Source organism: Silurus aristotelis (genome assembly GCF_946808225.1).
Source record: "Silurus aristotelis genome assembly, chromosome: 15".
In the NCBI taxonomy this organism is placed as follows: Eukaryota; Metazoa; Chordata; class Actinopteri; order Siluriformes; family Siluridae; genus Silurus; species Silurus aristotelis.
This window is the reverse complement of record NC_139588.1, coordinates 7,778,251-7,798,141: the sequence shown is the minus strand read 5'-3', so window position 1 is coordinate 7,798,141 and position 19,891 is coordinate 7,778,251. Positions and strand designations below refer to the sequence as shown.

The 19,891-nt window shown below is 39.7% G+C and overlaps 1 protein-coding gene across 2 annotated transcripts in view; it reads right to left on the bottom strand.

The window, feature by feature from the left end:
- Positions 1–19,891, bottom strand: part of ralgps2 (Ral GEF with PH domain and SH3 binding motif 2) — a 97,363-nt gene that overhangs the window by 48,356 nt on the left and 29,116 nt on the right. For both annotated transcript variants that reach the window (XM_083563339.1, XM_083563340.1), the window contains exons 2-5: positions 12,836–12,936; positions 9,115–9,238; positions 8,708–8,815; positions 5,559–5,609 (exon numbers count right to left, since the gene is read on the bottom strand). In XM_083563339.1, the coding sequence (XP_083419465.1) occupies positions 5,559–5,609; positions 8,708–8,815; positions 9,115–9,168 (213 nt within the window). In that variant the 5' untranslated portion in view covers positions 9,169–9,238; positions 12,836–12,936. The remainder of the gene's footprint in view (positions 1–5,558; positions 5,610–8,707; positions 8,816–9,114; positions 9,239–12,835; positions 12,937–19,891) is intronic.

Genomic DNA, 19,891 nt, shown 5'->3' with positions numbered 1-19,891 from the left:
GAACATAAATGCCTGTTGTTCTGCACACATGAATATTTAGTCTCATCTAAAAAAAAAAAAAACCCAGCAGGAATCCCACAGCAAGAGAAATCAAGCTCTTCCTAAAACACATACACACCCGTATACAAGTCTTTATTCCTTCTTCTAATAAAGCTTTTCTCTAAATCTTTTATAGAGCTGCACTTCCTCACACACTCTGATCTCACATAACTAATTGATTTTAGCAATAAGAAAGATTAAGGATGGCAAAAGTATTGGGACACCTGGCTTTTCCAGCCATTTGTGGTTCTTCCTCAGACTGTTACCACATGGTAAGATGCATAGACTTGTTAAGAATCTCTTTGGCTGTTATATAATTACATTTCTTTTACTTGAACTAGGAGACCCAAACCTGTTCTAGCATGACAATACCCCTGTGCACAAAGACCTTTGGGATGAATTTGAATGCTGACTGCACCACAGTCCTTAATCAATGAATCATAACCTGACTTTCCTAATGCCCTTGTGGCTGAACGAACACAAATCTTTACAGGCACACTGGAAAATCGAGTGACATCTTCCCAGAGGAGTGGAGGTTATTATAAGAGCAAATGAGAACTAAATGTGGAATGGGATGTTCAAAAAGCACATATCATGGACTTATAGCCAGTTGTCTACAAACTTTTGTCCCTATAATGTATAAAACAATGGAGTCATTGAATACTGAATAATATGCTTAAGTGTATTAAAATTTTCACTCCCCGTAATACAGCACAAATGTAACCACACCATAAAGTAATTCTCAGATAGTGTCTTAACCCAAATCTATTAGCACTCATTTGTGCAACAGGAGACACAGCATTTGATCAATATCTTCTCAGGTGATCTTTTTCTCTGACAAGATGTCCGTGTCGGTTCAAGTGTTGACATAAAAAAATAAAATAAATCAATAATCACCTCGTATAGATAGCACTAGAGTGTAGCTCATCCTGGTAATCAGCTAACAAAGCTAAGAAATTTGTGGGTGTCAACCATCAAACAAGCAATTTTTACACTTTCTGAATATACGGTTTGACTATTCTTTGACAGAAATAAAAACCTTGGATAGATGTAACATGACAATGAGGTTCGCGTTTTTCCTTTTTGCTATTTATTCCTGAGGACTCACTTAACGTTAGTTACTTATCACGTAAAAGAGTGAAATCACTTGTTCACTATTCACTCAGGTGGTGTGTAAAGCAAATAAAACCAAGCTGCAGCTACCCCGATATAAAGCACTGCCGGAAAAGTGTCTAGCTTCTTCGCAGTGAGACAGATTATAATTTAAAGCCGAGTTTCAGACACCGGCTCTCCCTCGTCCGAAAGCACACAAAGCATACCCTGACAGATCCCTGTCCCAGCAGGGGGATTTTACAGCCCTGCCTGGAAAACTGGAGACCAACCACTAAACTCAAAAAAAGCAACCGCTCATGAGAGAGACAGGCAGGTAGGGGAAAAAAGCCTAGAGAAGGACTGGATGTGGAAAGGAAGGGGGAGGGAAAAAAATAAATAAAAAAATGAAAGAAAGCACTTGCCAGCTGTATTTTTGTCTGATAGAAAGTTAAAGATAAAGGAACGGTTCAATCATAACCAAGAACAGGAAGTCTGGTGTTTTGTTGCTGGTGGTGGTGATGGGGCTGTTGTGAATGTCATTGAACAACAACAAAAAGAGAGAGAACGTGCTGTTAAAAGACGTCTCGCCTGTCAATGATCTTCACCTCTACGCTTATGAATCTATGAACCAAATGTCATTTCCAGAAGCGCAGTACAGTGAATGAATGTTCCAGGACTGTGCTTTAATTCTCTGGAGAGCCACTACAGACTTTGCAGTTATCCTGTTACTGCACGTTTTCACAAAGGAGACAAAAGGCTAACCCCTAGAAAACATATCCCAGCTCTAAACACTCCCTCAGTCTTCATATTCTTGGCATAATTTACACTGCAGCTACCGTACGGGTGTATATGGGCGTCTATGAAGCAGCATGAAACTGAAAAGGCAGCAAAAGCGGCAGATTGTCGTGTGCTCTGTCATCTGTGCGCCAGTCGGCGTGAGAACATGCGTTGGGTTTAAGCTGCAGCTGAAGAGTAGCCTAACATGACTATGTTGTAACCATGCAACAAAAACAGTGCAATCGCTCCCCTGTTACATGAACATGCAGCTGCAAAGCATTAGTGTGTGTGTGTGTGTGTGTGTGTGTGTGTGTGTATAGAAAGGAAAAGAGAGAGGGACTAAAAAAAGAGAACCAGACAGACAGTGAAAAGGAGAAAAAGATATTTTGGCTGCTCATTAATATGAGTTTGTGTAATAGTATTTGTATTCCATACATAGTTTCTGTGTTACTGTGTACGAGTTGAACAAAGTTTTATTGGTGTCCATTTCTCCTGTGTTTTTTGTGTGTGTAAATATAGACCATATAGACAAGTATTGGGAAGCCCGACCTTTACACAAACAAGGACTGTAATGATATTGGATTCTAAATACATACTTTTTTTTTGCTGCTATAAAAGCATCCCCAATTCTGCGAAAGCTTTCCACAACATGTTGTGGTGTTTCTGTGGTCATTTTTGCACTGTTTGTGTGGTGAGTCAGACAGTCATGTTGGACGAGAAAACCTGGCTCGCATCTCCGTTCCAGTTCGTCATAAAGCTGTTTGCTGGGGTTGAGGTCAGGACTCTGTACTCTGCACAAGTCGGGTTCTTTCACACTAAACTCATCCAACCATGGTTTTCTTTACCTTGCTTTGTGCACTGAGGTACAGTCATGCTGGAACAGAAAAAAGGCCTTCCCCAAACTGTTCCCACAAATCTCTAGAGAATTTTTCATGGCTAGGTGCTTGAATTCAGAAACCTGTGGTGACGAGTCCCAACTGTAATAACTGAATTGAAGGTGTCACAATCCTTTTGCCTATACAGTGCAGGAAGACAATTGGAATTTGTAAACCTCATAATAGCAGCAGGAATCTGGTGTACACAAACTAGCCATTGTCTATTAGTACCGTCTCGTGCGATCCGTCTCAAAGTGGAAAACCGCTCATACCTCATTTCGAACGCGTCTCCTGTGAGCATTTGCGATCCGAGTGCATGCATTGTTTCTGTATGAAACATTTATTATACCAGCCTGCATAAGGCATTTGTTTTGCAAACCCTGTCTCATGCACCGGTACCGGCTGTTTCGATCTGCTGAGTAAGCTAAGATGAATCGACAAAAAAAAGGCTACTGAAAACACCTGCTCAAGCTTGAGTGCTTTTACTCCCGAGACACGCTGGATCACGTCTACACCTTGTCCTGGTCGAGGATGCATGTTAATTCCAGGCGTGATAGAGGTCTCTGTGTCTGTTCATATGTACACTCAATGTCATTATTATAATAAACAAACTCAAACCACATTAGACGCAATCAAGGGATAAAATCAACCGGCTAAATGAGAGGTGTGATATAAGTGAATAGACTTTTGGTGTTCTAAGACCAAGGAATAAAAACATACGCACATTTTCACCTCATAACAAAAGAATGAAGAATAAAACACAGTTGTCGCAGATTGAATGGCATTCAAATGACATGTTTATATCACATTCCCCACCTGAACGCATCAGAGCATATACTTAGCGTATGCAGGTTTCAGAGGGTATAGACACATATGGCATATTCAAACTATAGACAGTAATGCCATGTGTTTTTCCGTGACACTGACTGTTTTCGGCTTGGTGCAGAGCATCAGAAAACCCCCTTTTTTATTATCTTTTGCATATTGCATGGTATTCTCTGTCAGGATTCGCAGTAGACAAACATAAAAGTTTGTCTTCATTACCAAATAAAGATAGACGTGGTTTAGATTTAATATCATTTGTAAGAAAATCTTCAGAAGAGTCTCAAATTTGTTGTTTCAACAAAGGTCCAAATACGCATGTAGCTCCCCCTACTGACTGGTTTGTGCAACAGCATATTTGTGCAAATTTCACAAGTTCAAGCACAGATTGTAAAAAATAAATTTTCATTTGAGAAATAAACGCATTTATGTCATAAATCAGTATATCTTTCACCTGAGCCCTCACTTTATCATTGTCCCTCTTGTTCCTCTCTGTGTATAAAAGAAAAATAAATCATATGACTCCCTAATATAAATATTTTGCACAAAATCTCTAAAGAACTATGAATAAAAATCAGTCATCGAAATGACTCATGCCTCATCTTGAGCTGTACAACTGAGGGATCCGAAAGTTATGTTTAAAAAGTCTGTTTATTATAATTTCATATAAACAGCACAAGTTTCTTACAAGACTGATGAACCAAAGACAGAAACAGAGGTAAAAAACTAATCCACAAAAAAGCAGGAGGTCATACACAACGTCTGCCGTTAGTGCCAAAAAGAGTTTTAGCATCTCGCAGTTCTGATATGTTGACAGGTCAGGCAGTTCAGAGACAAAGCCAAAACAACCAAAAACCTCATATGGTTGCTAGCAATGGGGAAAAAAATGACATAATTGTGTAAATTATGATGAGGCCTATACAGGAAAATACTTAAGACTTTACAGAAAGACATGATTGTGCCCATAAGTACTCAGCACATCCAAACGTCAATAAGTTGGTTCATAGTCAGCTCTTTTCCTCCAGAAAAACGTGCTTGCACCATTCCAGCGAGTATAGGCTGCCTAACACGCCAAACCTTCCTTCCACCTATATTACATTTCTAATCAATCAAACAAATCGAGTTACAATACAACACTAAAATACTGCCAGTCACATACACTATATGGTGAAAATATTGGGACACCTGAAGTTTCCAAGACACATGCGTTTCTTCCCCAAACTTTTATTACACAGTTGGAAGCACACAATTTTGCAGGATGTCTACAGAAGCAGTAGCATTAAATTTTCACTTCATTTCAACTAGGAAGCCCAAACCTGCACAAAAAAAAAAAAAAATTTTTAAATAGTAGGGGTGGAAAATCTTAAGTGGCCTTATATAGAGCTCTGACCTCAACCCTACTGAAAACCTTTGGGATGATTTAATATGCTGACTGCACTCCAGGTCTCCTCACCAATCATGAGAAGAGTGGAGGTTATTATAACAGCAAATGTAAACTAAATGTCAAATGGGATGTTTAAAGAAAACTGAATTCTTATGGTCAGGTGTCCAATAACTTTTGTCCATACAGTGTATTTTTAATTCAGCATGTCCTACATCATATGGTGGTCACGCTTTCACAGCTTCATTGTCCTTCATGGTTGTTTTTCTTTCTAAACTAAAACCTCTTAGGTTGGGAGGGGGAAGCAAAAAACAAACAAAAAAAAACACATTCCATGCTTTTCTGAAAGGTTTCTGAAAGATAACCTACTGCACATGAAGAAAAAACAAATACAACTGATTGGTGTGCGTTTGTCATGGTTTCCAAACTTATATATGACAGCCATTTGAAAAGAGCGGTAAATGAGGAACGGCACATTAAGAAGGTCTCACTGCCCCCTACAGGTGGGATTTAGGCTTGTAGTAAATTAAGAGATGTGTGGGTGTGTGTAAGTGGCACTTATCTAAACTCACCTCAGGCTGGATGGCTTTGAACACTGGAGCATCCATGAGTGTGATCTGCCCCTATGAGAGAAAAAAAAAGAATGAAATGTCACTGTGTTTTAAAATTAATTGCAATATGAAATGCTTCAACCCCCGGCCAAAGATCTCAATTGTAGTTCTTCAACTTTGTGACGAGTCGATTGTATTGAAGTAGGCGCTACATAAGTCAATTAAATTACAGGCTACGTCACCCTCTCTTTGTGCTCCTCCATTCTAATAGAACCGCTGCACAACATCCATCCTAGAAGAACTAATGTAATTGTATTCACATTAGCATGTTTTTTTTGCATACTAGTCAACAAAATCTTTTCTGCATAGTCATATTATATTTTTCACTGTCACTATCCACCTTATCATACAATCAACCAACCAACCAAGCCTTTTCATCAAAACACATGAAATGTCGAAGGCTTCGGTTCAAATGTCTGGACACATTTCGGTTTCCTGCCATACGCCTCTAGGTTTGAGCTCCTTCTGCACTTACACCTCACCATGGTTGTAAAGAGTGATCAGCTTGAGAGGTCAGGAAGTTTTTGGTAACTCAAACAGTTTGCTCATCCTCCTCTGACTCCTCAAATTAACAATTTTATTTTTTATTTTTTTATCTACACTACGTCCACACGCTGGATGATTTTAAAGCCTTTCTGTGTAAACCCTAGAGCAGGGGTGGGCAATTAATTTTTACAAGGGGCCACATGAGAAACCTGAATTGTGTCAGAGCGCCACACGAACGATAATATTTTAGGGATGCACCGAAATGAAAATTCTTGGCCGAAACCAAAAACCAAAAATGAGGAAACCAAGGCCAAAACCGAAACACCAAAAGAAAAGATTGTACATTTTTAGAACCATTGCATTTATGGCTATAAATAAGTACTAACCTCACTAAAATCAATGCATTGCAAAGAATAAATCAATTACAAAAGTGTTTTATTTATTATTATAAATTATTGTTATTTATTTGTTACCATTCATAGTATTGACAGACAGGCAGCGGTCAATTATTATTAGCAACGGGTCTGTTAAACGAAAATAATTGACCGCCGAACGTTTGGAAGCCAATTCAAGTGAATGGAAGGTTCTAATCTACAGCATTAAGAAAAACCGTGTAATAAATAATATTATATTATAATTATTATTATTTTCGGGATCCACGGGGAATGTTTCAAATATCAACCCGTCGAGCCACTGGCGACCACTGATCTAAGGCAATGAATTCCATCATTTTTTGTGTTATGCCTTTTGCCTTGGCACATCACTGGAAAACTTTCCTGCCTTTTCATAAAACGTCCTCTACAGACGGAGTGCGCATGCTCAGATTGACTTTACTTTTCTGCGCCGCGTTCTTCTCATATTTAGAATGGCAATCGGGATGTTTGGATTTCAGGTGATAAATTAAACCCGACTTGAAGAAACTCTTTGCAGATACACCCCCTCTTGAAATTTTAGCATTGCATGTTTTGCAAATCGCTATCCGCACACCGCAGACATGTTGCTCTTATCCAGATAACCGTGTGCTGCTGCGCTTTTTTATTGCGTCATTACAATTGTGTTTCTGCCGTGTTGTTTCGGTGATTTAAGTATTTCGGCCGAAGATTTTCCGTGGCCGAATTTTCGGTGCATCCCTGTAATTTATGATTGGCCTCACGCAAGCCGGACAGGGACGTACAAAGGGCCGGATGTGGCCCGCGGGCCGTAGTTTGCCCAGGTCTGCCCTAGAGATTGAAATGTGTGAAAGTCTCAGGAGCCATTTCTGAGATACTCTAACAAGCCCAACTTGCACAGACCCTGAAGGAACATCTTTTAACAGATTCTGTTGTTTAAGAAAGAAAAGAAAGGCTTTTACTTGTGAAACATACACTTTAGCACAGTAAAATCGTTTCATTGCATATTCTTATAAAACTGGGGTCAGAAGACAATCAGCCAAAGATACAGCTCCACTGGACCATAGAAGGACCTTTTTTAAGGGTTTAACAGTGGCAGCTTGGTGTCACTGAGGCTTAAATTGAAGTAACTCATGTTCTTGACCAGTATCTCTCTGATTCATGCATTGTATTACTGCTACATGATTGGCTAACTGGATTTTAGGGTTGAGGGTTGAAAGGTGGTTGGTTGTGAGAGGTGGGATTAGTGTGAGGTCAGGAGAAGAAGGGATTAGTTGTGGCAAGGTGGATTTGGACAGGAAGGAATGCGATTAGTTTTGACAGATTGGTTTCTAAGAGGTGGGATTGGTTGGGAGAAGATGGTATTAGGTGTAAAAGTGTGGGATTGATTATAAAAGAGTGGGATTGATCGGATAACTAGCTGTGAGAGATTGGATGTAAATGGGTTGGATTGGTTGTAAATAGTTGGGAGTGGAATGAAGAGGTTGGATTGAATGTAAAGGGATGGGATTGGTATAGAGAGGGTTGGATTAAAATGGAGAGGGTTGGATTGGTTGTAAATGGTTGGGATTGGATGTAAAAGGGTGGAATTGGTATGGAGAGGGTTGGATTGGATGTAAAAGGGTGGAATTGGTATGGAGAGGGTTGGATTGGATGTAAAAGGGTGGGATTGGTATGGAGAGGGTTGGATTGGATGTAAAAGGGTGGGATTGGTATGGAGAGGGTTGGATTGGATGTAAAAGGGTGGGATTGGTATGGAGAGGGTTGGATTGGATGTAAAAGGGTGGGATTGGTATGGAGAGGGTTGGATTGAATGTAAAAGAGTTGGATTGGAATGGAGAGGGTTGGATTGGTTGTAAAAGGTTGGGATTGGTATGGAGAGGGTTGGATTGGATGCAAAGGGATGGGATTGGTATGGGGAGGGTTGGATTGAATGTAAAAGGGTTGGATTGGTTGTAAAAGGTTGGGATTGGTATGGAGAGGGTTGGATTGGTTGTAAAAGGGTGGAATTGGTATGGAGAGGGTTGGATTGGATGCAAAGGGGTGGGATTGGTATGGAGAGGGTTGGATTGGTTGTAAAAAGTTGGGATTGGTATGGAGAGAGTTGGATTGCTTGCAAGAGCACATCTGGGATTAAAACACATCTAGAGCAAAATGATATGTTTGCAATGTTAAGGCTAACGTCTCACTCTTTCTTTCTCACATACACAAAATAAAAACGCAAACATGTCTTACTGCATATTCCTCTGGTGTGACCTTCAGCACATCAAAGACAACAGCATCAAAACTTTTCTTCAGCTCAGCCGAGCCCTTCTCACTCAGAGACTCTGAACTGCTGCTCTTCTGAGAAACAGAATGGGAGTCCATAGAGAAAGTTTCACAGAAGTCAAGAAACCAAGCTGGCTATTAGCTGCCTCTAAACTAAAAGGAACTTTTCAGCCAAAAAGTGCTTTTACACAATTTTCCTTTTACACCAGATACAGAGAATCAGCTGCATTTGCATTTTATATCCCATTATATTTTACAATGCTAAATAAGATTATAACAGACTAAACCTTTTGATTTTATTCTAGTAAAAGAATTTGTCATTGCTGAGGAAATGAACACAGCATCACACACAAAAACAAAAGTGTGTAACTGACCTCTGAGGTGATAGCAGTGGAGACAATGGGTTGGCCATTAGGGACCTCCATCATTCCCAAACCATATGGCACTAGCGCAGTAGCTTCATCATCATTTTCTGTTAGAGTTTGCCTGACTGGCAGTCTACACACACACACACACACACACACACACACACACACACACACACACACACACACACACACACACACACACACACACACACACACACACACACGAGACACAAATGGAGTAAACATGTGATCCAAAAGCTTTAGGCCTCAATCAGAAAAGTGGAACTTCTTACAAACACTAGGCCGACTCAGAACAATCCCAATTTAAATACTAAACAAAACACTGCAAGTCCAACCAACTTATCAATTTATCTGTAGACAGATGAAGAGACAGATAGATAAATAAATACACAGGTTGACTTTTTTGCTTTTAGATGGAACTTGGAGAAAGGTACAAGAAGCCTGAACTACCTAAAATGGGCACCATTTTGAAGCACATTAGCAGGATGTAGACACCATTGTGCTTTGAAGCACAATGTAGCATTTGATAGATATGACGGAACAAAACAATCCAGCATTCTTTATCTTTTAAAACCCTTTGCATTATGCTAAGGTATTACTGTAAGGACAAACAAAATATGGAGTGTGCTTGTGGAGATTTTGCTCCTTCAGCCACATGAACAATAGGCACTGAAGAGAAAATTCAGGTGGTAGTGATATTTTGTCCATATATTGTAACTTGTGTTCTTATGTGAGAAGTATTTTGTTAGGGATCTTGTGTTTGTGGAATTCTGAGAAGCAGCAGAACTGTTTGGTCAAGTGAAACCTTGCCTGTATTTCTAGTTCTATCAAACATTTCTGGTGAGAATCGTTCTATCTATTAAAAGATAAACAGATTGATTCATGCGCCCATACTTTGTTGGAAAACTAATTTTGTCTTCTACTATGAATGCTGCATTTAAACAGCCTGTAGACAGATAGTGTCTCTAACTACAGTGGGTACGGAAAGTATTCAGACCCCTTTAAATATTTCACTCTTTGTTATATTGCAGCCATTTGCTAAAATCATTTAGGTTCATTCTTCTTCCTTATGAATGTACACATAGCACCCCATACTGACAGAAAAACACAGAATTGTTGACATTGTTGCAGATTTATTAAAAAAGAAAAACTGAAATATCACATGGTCCTAAGTATTCAGACCCTTTGCTCAGTATTTAGTAGAAGCCCCCTTTTGATCTAATACAGCCAGGAGTCTTTTTGGGAAAGATGCAACAAGTCTTTCACACCTGGATTTGGGGATCCTCTGCCATTCCTCCTTGCAGATCCTCTCCAGTTCTGTCAGGTTGGATGGTAAACGTTGGTGGACAGCCATTTTTAGGTCTCTCCAGAGATGCTCAATTGGGTTTAAGTCAGGGCTCTGGCTGGGCCATTCAAGAACAGTCACGGAGTTGTTGTGAAGCCACTCCTTCGTTATTTTAGCTGTGTGCTTAGGGTCATTGTCTTGTTGGAAGGTAAACCTTCGGCCCAGTCTGAGGTCCAGAGCGCTCTGGAGAAGGTTTTTGTCCAGGATATCCCTGTACTTGGCCGCATTCATCTTTCCCTCGATTGCAACCAGTCGTCCTGTCCCTGCAGCTAAAAAACACCCCCACAGCATGATGCTGCCACCACCATGCTTCACTGTTGGGACTGTATTGGACAGGTGATGAGCAGTGCCTGGTTTTCTACACACATACCGCTTAGAATTAAGGCCAAAAAGTTCTATTTTGGTCTCATCAGACCAGAGAATCTTATTTCTCACCATCTTGGAGTCCTTCAGGTGTTTTTTAGCAAACTCCATGCGGGCTTTCATGTGTCTTACACTGAGGAGAGGCTTCCGTCGGGCCACTCTGCCATAAAGCCCCGACTGGTGGAGGGCTGCAGTGATGGTTGACTTTCTACAACTTTCTCCCATCTCCTGACTGCATCTCTGGAGCTCAGCCACAGTGATCTTTGGGTTCTTCTTTACCTCTCTCACCAAGGCTCTTCTCCCCCGATAGCTCAGTTTGGCCGGACGGCCAGCTCTAGGAAGGGTTCTGGTCGTCCCAAACGTCTTCCATTTGAGGATTATGGAGGCCACTGTGCTCTTAGGAACCTTAAGTGCAGCAGAAATCTTTTTGTAACCTTGGCCAGATCTGTGCCTTGCCACAATTCTGTCTCTGAGCTCTTCAGGCAGTTCCTTTGACCTCATGATTCTCATTTGCTCTGACATGCATTGTGATCTGGAAGGTCTTATATAGACAGGTGTGTGGCTTTCCTAATCAAGTCCAATCAGTATAATCAAACACAGCTGGACTCAAATGAAGGTGTAGAACCATCTCAAGGATGATCAGAAGAAATGGAAAGCACCTGAGTTAAATATATGAGTGTCACAGCAAAGGGTCTGAATACTAAGGACCATGTGATATTTCAGTTTTTCTTTTTTAATAAATCTGCAACAATGTCAACAATTCTGTGTTTTTCTGTCCATATGGGGAGCTGTGTGTACATTCATGAGGAAGAAGAATGAACTTAAATGATTTTAGCAAATGGCTGCAATATAACAAAAAGTGAAAAATTTAAAGGGGTCTGAATACTTTCCGTACCCACTGTATGTGTGCCAATTCACTCAGAAGCAAAAGACACAGTCTAGTTCCATATCAAGTTTGTTTTGACCTTCGACTGGTGGAAAAACACACACACACACACACACACACACACACACACACACACACACACACACACACAGAGACACACAGAGACACACAGAGACACACAGAGACACACAGACAGAGGGAGACAGAGGCAAACAGTTACACACACAGAGCAAGAGAGAAAGAGAGACACACAGCGACACAGGAAGTGACAGAGAGAAACACCAAGAAACCTATACAGAGACAAAGACACAGAGAAACACAGAGAGATGCACACAGCTCGCAAATTTGATTGAACACTATAAAGTTTTTACTTACATTCACCATATAGACGCTATTTTATTTTAATATGAAACTGCATTAACATTGACTTTGTGTCTTTAAGGAAACCTGGCAGTCAGTGTTCACACAACAGTAGGTTTAATCCAGACTGTTCAATTACATACCTTTTACACATTATACAAGCACAAAAAATAGCATCAATTGTGTGTGTGGAAGAATGGTGCAACTGTGTTTACTGTTTAATAAGTGGAAAATATTAAAGGATGTCCTCAAACCTCCTGCAGTTCATTTACGGTAATCTGAGGAACGACTGGAAAAAATGATTGATTTAAAAAAAAAATTTATATACTTTTACTTCTGTGGCAGCGGGAGCGTGGCCGAGCGCCGGTTTGTGAATGTGAACGTGGCCGGGGGAGAGAAGCGGTAAGAATCACACACCTGTTGGGAATTAGTCTAATCGGTGTTCCCTGTTGCAGTGTTTAGGGGGATAAGCAGAAGAGGAGTGACAGAAGGACGCCTGGAGAGAGACACAGAGAAATGTGTGTGTTCTCCTGAAAATACACCCTGGTCTGGATAAGAACAGTGGAATAATAATAAAAATAAAAAAAAAACCCAGAAAAACAGAAATAAGTGTGTTGCAGACTTTAGTGCGTGTTGGTCTAAGCTGAAGTAACCGGTGGCTGCACTGCCTTAAAACATTCCCAAATCTAATCCTTTTCAGAGTTTGTGTTTTTTCCTCTCCAACCTCCACACTCACACACACCAAAACTCACCAAGTCAATGTCAGATAAGCATACTGACTGCAGTTCTGTCTACGCCACTCAGTACAACGTCCACCCCTGGAATATTTACACTGCAGGTCCTCAGGACAAACCTGAAAAGGAAAAAAAAGAAAAGATGTAATAATCCCTACGATCAAACGGTGTACATTAAAAGTATTAATCCTCATGTTAAATATAACTTGAGTAAAAGGACTCCTTTTACATTCCTTGACTAAATGTTGCCATTTTGTCAAGTGTCAATAGATAAAGTACTGACTTATTAAATCTATATATGAATAATTGATGTAGATTAGTCTTCCATTTATATGCATACTAAACATTTCAGTGAGTTTTTTTTATATGAAACAGACATGAAATCCTTCTCTCTCTCTCTCCCTCACCACAACCGCAATGGTCTCATTTATTGCAAATTATGTCAATCATATTATGACATATCAAAGTAGTGAAGGAAAAGTAATGGAGCAGACTGTAAAGGTAAAATGACTTCCAGATAACAGCACCAGGATGGCTGAGAATCTTTACTGATTAAACGTAGTGGAAATAATGGAGTAAAAAGTAAGATAAGACACTTTAAATTGTACTGAATTGAGAAAAAAAAATTCATCCAGTACAAATCCTCCATTACTGTCACCACTACAGATTTCAAAACGTCATACTTAATCATGACCACTAGGTGGGGTAGTGCGTTCGGTAAAAGCAGAAAGGGGTTTTAATAACAGCTGCAGATCTCGAATTAGAATGTGAGGTCACAGGGTTTACAAAACCAAGACTTTTAAATTAAGAATGCAGACAACCAACATGAACATGTGGAGTACATCAATACAACTAACAGGATTGTCTAAACAAAACCCTGGTTATCTAGCACACAAATCTGTTCCATCGTTCAAACGAAAGTTTGAACAGGACAGAAGATGAGCACTGAGTATACACTAGCAGGGCCTGATGTGCATTATGCTCTGAACTTTGGTCTAAATGTAACACCTACTCTGTAAAGCTCTCAAACCGTATGCCCCGTGGTTCCGCTCATTAACACAACGATGACAAAAACAACTTAAAATAAAACAGAACACGCCACTAACCTGCAAACGTGACGCAAATGGGTCTTTCATAATTACAAACCGCTGCTAGGTTTTAAGCACCCGAAGCTGCGAGATGCTCATTCACACCAGCAGAGCACCACAACCGTGAACAAAAATATTTTTATCCAAAGGCGGCGAAACACTTTTAACCCTCACAGAAAGTCAGTAAGGCAGTGTTCATTCGATTAGAGACCAAAAAATTCTCAACAAAAGCACCAAATAGCTTTATTTCTTGAGGATGAATGATCCTTACATTTGTTTAAGCACATACTGACTAAGCTACAGGATACTGAATATATATTTTGTAGGTGGGAAGTGGTAGATTAGGCATTAAACCTTGGCTAGAAGGGTCGTGAGTTCAAATCCCAGCTACCACTGCTGGGTCCTTGAGCAAGGCCCTTTACCCTCAACTGCCCTGGAAAATGGCGTCTGCCAAATGCCATAAATGTAAAAAGCCATGCATTAACTTACATTAGTGCCCAGGAAATCGAGGGATGAAGAGAGAATAAGCGAAAACATCTACAAATGTTTCACACTGAAAAAAGCTGAGGCAATTTTCTGAGCTCTACACACATGGACATGAGCCTAATATGAGTTTCAGAGCCAGAATGTAGAATTTCCATGGAGTTGCCATGACAATAAGAGAGATTTTGACTACTGTGATCAGCTTGTTATCAGCCATGAAGCAGGAAACAAATCACAGACTGAAACCTGGCCAAAGCAACATGGCCTGTACGCTGCCTCAGACCATGCGTTCTTCCATCCAAACTTACTTCTGAAGCTTCAGAGTCACTGGAAAGAATCCCGCAGTGCAGCAGTTCTCCAGTATGAGTACTGATATGAGAGATGAGTGAATGCACACTGCATGTGTTAGACTACATTTGATGTGGGTTCAAAGTCAAAGCATGAAATCACACTTCTTTTGCACTCGGAGTGATCGAGCAATTAATATCGTAGCAATTGAATTTCAAAGTAGGTAAAAACCACAGACCTTTATATTTTTCTATCATTGGAAACAACCTAGCCAGCTAACTTTAATAATTGATTGATGGTAGAGTTGAGCTCCCAACTAGGGAATATTCAAGTTTTTTCCCCCCATGAACAGAGATTGGAAGTTCCAAGTTGCTTAAGCAACTCAGTTCATGTGAAAAGACTTGAAATGTTACTCTCAGCACACCAGTCTATTAATAGAATGATATTAATGAGTAAAACATTGAATGATAACTATTCAAATTATCATGAGCCCAAAATCATCTTTTTAACCACTTCATAAAGATCCTTGTTGTGGTGAGTTCGAGTGAGGAGTTTCTTCCATCATTAATTCCTCTCTAAATGGTCTGCTTGCTTTTGAATTGATGCTGAACTGTATGTTGGTCATAAGTAAAAACCAACGAGCGCCATTCAAGCGGTTTGCTGCGTGTTTGACCAGTTACGTTTTTATTCACTCATAAATAAAAAGGAACGACTGATTTCGCAAAATGTAGTTGAGTAAGAAGTACGATATTTGACTTTGAAATGTAGTGAAGTTAAATTCTCCCCAAACAGAAATACTTCAGATATTTGAAAGAGCTACTAAAGTACAGTAACGAACTTTTGTTCGTTCGCACATACGTTTTGTTCGTACGTTATTTTGTTAATGTCCTTGTGATAGAAGAGTATCTGCAAGAGTGAAAGGAAAAGTTTATAGGACTGTGGTGAGACCTGTGATGATGTATGGTTTAGAGACAGTGGCGGCGTTGGAGGTAGCAGTCTAAATTAGAGAATTGGTTTAACTCTCAGTTAGATATACTAGGTTTGGTTTGACTCAGGGTATGTAAGTGAAAATGTAGCTGGTAAACTACTTTTACAACTCTCTATCATTTGTCAATAGCAATGGAAGATCTTGATTGGCCTGCTATAAAGCTCTGACCTGAACCCTACTGAACACCTTTGGGATGAATGTGAACCCTGACTGCACCCCAGGACTTTTCACCTCTCATCAGTACCTGATTACTAACACCCTTATAGTTAAATGAGCACAAATTTCCACAACACTTTAAAATGTAGTGGAACATCTTCCCAAAAAAATAGAGGTTATTATAACAGCAAATGAGAACTAAATGTGGAATGGGTTTGTTCAAAAAGCACACAATCTTATGTCTCTTAAATTAACCATTTTGTCAATAGACTTTTACGCATATAATGCATTATCAAACAAAGGTCTTTCTCTGGTCTTTCTTCGAGACAATGATAGACATTTTGTCCAAAAAAACCATTAGTGGATAGATTTGGAAACTTGTTTTTATACATTGAAGTATTTTAGCCATGTGACCGAATAAGAAACAAGCTGGATGGTGAATGGCGCTGCTAAAGATTAATGTCAGGTAGCATCAATTCGTGGAAACGGAAAGTAACCGAAACAGCTGATGAAAACGGCGCAAGCCAAAGCCACTTAGGTTTTTATGATGCGCATTAGGGTGATGGGAGTGTTTTCAAATGTATCTGCAATTTTTGGGGGAAAAATGTTTAAAAAATAAATAAATAAAGGCAATATAGATAAAGAAAATGAAAAGTGCAGGTTTAACATACATGCATCTGTAGTAGCTGATGCCTTCAGTTTTTTCCTGGCAGTTGAGATTTGAATTTGGTATTACTGCTTAAGTGTGAATGTTGTTTTTTTGACCATTAATCCTCTTAAAGCTCGCATCGATCGCCCCATGCACACAGAGCAACGTGTGTCCCATTTAGGAACTGCAGCCCAAAAGGCGAGTGTCTTGTCTAAATGCACCGGAGATCAGCTCACGCGCAATCCCATGCCATGCACTCTACCTACACCTCAAGTGTTGGTTCAACAGGAAAAACAAAGAAACCAACAAATGGATTAACCCAACATTTTACAAGCGTGTGCAAATAAAAGTGACGTGTGAAATCTATTGTGAAGAGTATTTAAGAAAGTTAGTATTTAAGAAAGTTAGTACTACAACCCTACATATACACACACAAACACACCCTGCGCATTCATCGTCAATCGGTGGGTAAATTTTTTCCTTCCGCTTACAGCGCAGAGCGATTATGTTTTGAAAATCATGGCGTTATTTGAAAATCCTTTCAAATCATAGCTCGTACACATTCGGAAAGGAGCGTCGTTGCAGGAAGTGTCTGAGCGGCGTTATTAAACTCACTTCTGCGTACTGCATGAGCCTTCAACTGGATTTATTACAACAGCTTCACTGTGAACTGAAAGCAAAGACTACAGCACAGACATGACCCACATACTCTGGACATCGATGCACACTAACGGCAGAAAAGAGCAATAAAAGCTATACTTAAATGCCCACTTTTCCCTGGAAGCTACACCCTTGCTTTAAAGTTTGAGATTTGAAATTTGGAGATGTGAACCTGTAATTTTAGATGATACACTTTAACAAGTGAGGTTCCCTAACCTTAGAACATTGAAGACAAAAAATGCGGCATGTGCATCATTCAAACACGTGACAGTTCAACAGGCACACAAGGTGTAAAGAATATGTTAAGACATGTTTTCTTTATACCTTTGGACTGGGTGTCTGCATGAACTAGAAATTACACAAACAAATATGTTTATATTAGAGTTCAACCAATTATTCGGCACCGATCGTTGATTACTGGAACCATCAGCAAAAACGCTTAATGATATACTGGTTTTTCCAGGTCGAGTCTGCGCCATCGCCATTACGAGAGCGGTTTCTAGAGACGAATCACTGACGCCATGTGCTGTTTGTTTTTACACGCAAGACTGTGTGCTATTCTGGACAATTTTCAAAAACAATGGCAAATATATATAGATATTCGCAATTGAATTTCCATATATGGATGCCCCGTCTACTTTTTCTGCGTCTCGTAGCCTGCACGATACCTTGCACGGAAAGCCGTCAAACAAGAGGGGTGGGACTATATTATTAGTGGCCAACAGAGGAAATGCCAGTAATAGACGATTTTGCTAAATGTTTTGAACAATGGAGACATTATGATGCTCACACAGTAAGTTGATTACAATTCATACTTAACCGATTTCCTCTTACTGAGAAGCCTTTTAGTTTTAAAAAAGGTAAAGGAGTTTGCGGCCTTGACGAACAGCAACTTCACTAATGTTGTCTTCGCCATTCTAAGTGAAGTGGCTAACAGACTTTTTGTGAAGGACAAGACAACTAAAGGACCAGGACATCCTTGGATGGACATCACTAGAAATGATTGAGTATTACGTGATATGTGGTCACTCCTGTGTCCAGCTTGGACGGCTGCTTGGAGTATCTAAGACGACCATAATTATACCTGCTACACAGCAACATCGCAAACCTGACAGCTTGTTTTTTAAATGTTGTAAATGTCGAATTTATATCATTTTAAAGCTGTGTTGTATAAAACATGACGATTTAACACGCTACAATCAGGGTTATTTTTAGCTAGTTTTATTTTCTGAAGAGGTCCTGCCATGAACTATCAGCCTCCTGCCGGTCACTAGTCTTAAACGTAATACAAATTAGCAGGTCACAGTTTTCCAAAACTTTTGAACGTGGCGACATCCATTGAAACCATTGAAATTAGTTACCGTATTTTTCGGACTATAAGCCGCTACTTTTTTCCCACGTTCAGAACCCTGCGGCTTAAACAACGAAGCGGCTTATTTATGAATTTTTCCTGGGTTTTTCCTGGTTTCACAAACTTCAAGCCAAAAAACTGAACCCTATAACATTAGACCAATAAAATTTCCAAACAGAAACAAAAAAAAAAAAACACCTCACCTTTGTTCTGAGCTGCACGGCATCTGGAGAAAAACATTTTTTTTAAACGCACGGCGATTCCAAAAGATAAACTACCGAGAGAAATTGTTGTAAAAGGAAGGAGGAAGACAGTGAACAATGACTTTCTTGGTAGACTACTGTTTAGATACAAGCCGTTGTAACGCGTTGAGTCTGGGTCATGGGAGAACTCGCTAACTCCAGTTGCAACAGAAATCATAAGCACAGACAGGTTTCCAAAACTCGTGCTTCTTTATTTTTCTTGGCAACAGCGTTACGGGTTAGTCAAAGAAACTTAGAAATGAGCATCAGAAAATAATAAGGACATATTCCTCGGTCTTGCACTCATGCAGTAATACCGGAAGAATGCAGTGGCAGACTATTCCCAAAATACCGCTATGCTCCTAAAGGAAGCGCAACATATTTCAGCCGTTACACCGTGTAACAGACAGTCTTTCATTAAAGCCTGTGTAAAGTTCATTAGTTTCAGTGTAGTGCGGCTTATTTATGTTCAAAATAAAAATATTTGCCAAATTCAGTGGGTGCGGCTTATATATGGGTGCGCTTTATAGTCTGGAAATTACGATACACAATGACACACACATACAGTATATAATAATAAAAACATTTTCCTTAAAAAAAAAAGCATAGATTTTGATTACTGTTCACTATTGACCGTGTATGTCCACATCGTGAGCACCAAACTTCTAAAATGTAGGGGTCAACGTGAAAACACAATATGCAGGATGTTTCGTCTTTTTACGTGTCACATAGCGGATGTCTTTTTAAATCCTGCAGAGATATCTAAAGTATGCAAAAGGAGAGAATGTAAGCAATGCGGCTTGAGAGCAAGCACACGCTCACACGTCACGCGTAAGTCACGTCGGAGATAAACACACATACACGCAGTGCTTTCTAACTTGCGTCATACGAAAAGAATGATAATGAGCATGTGATGAGAGTCAGTGGGTCTGACGGTTCAGCTTTAGACAAGACATGAAACAAGAATGTCAAGGAGTTTAGACCTGTTGCTCACCTTTCCTTGAAAGCAGCTAAATCCCTATTCCACTCTCCAACCAAAAAAATATATACTCTCAGAAACAGAAAACTAAAGAGCGCATCAGTGCAATAAAGCCACGGAAATGAGCATGTGACTTAAATAAACTTTATTTGCATTAGTTAAAATTTAGAAAATCATTACTATAAATAAA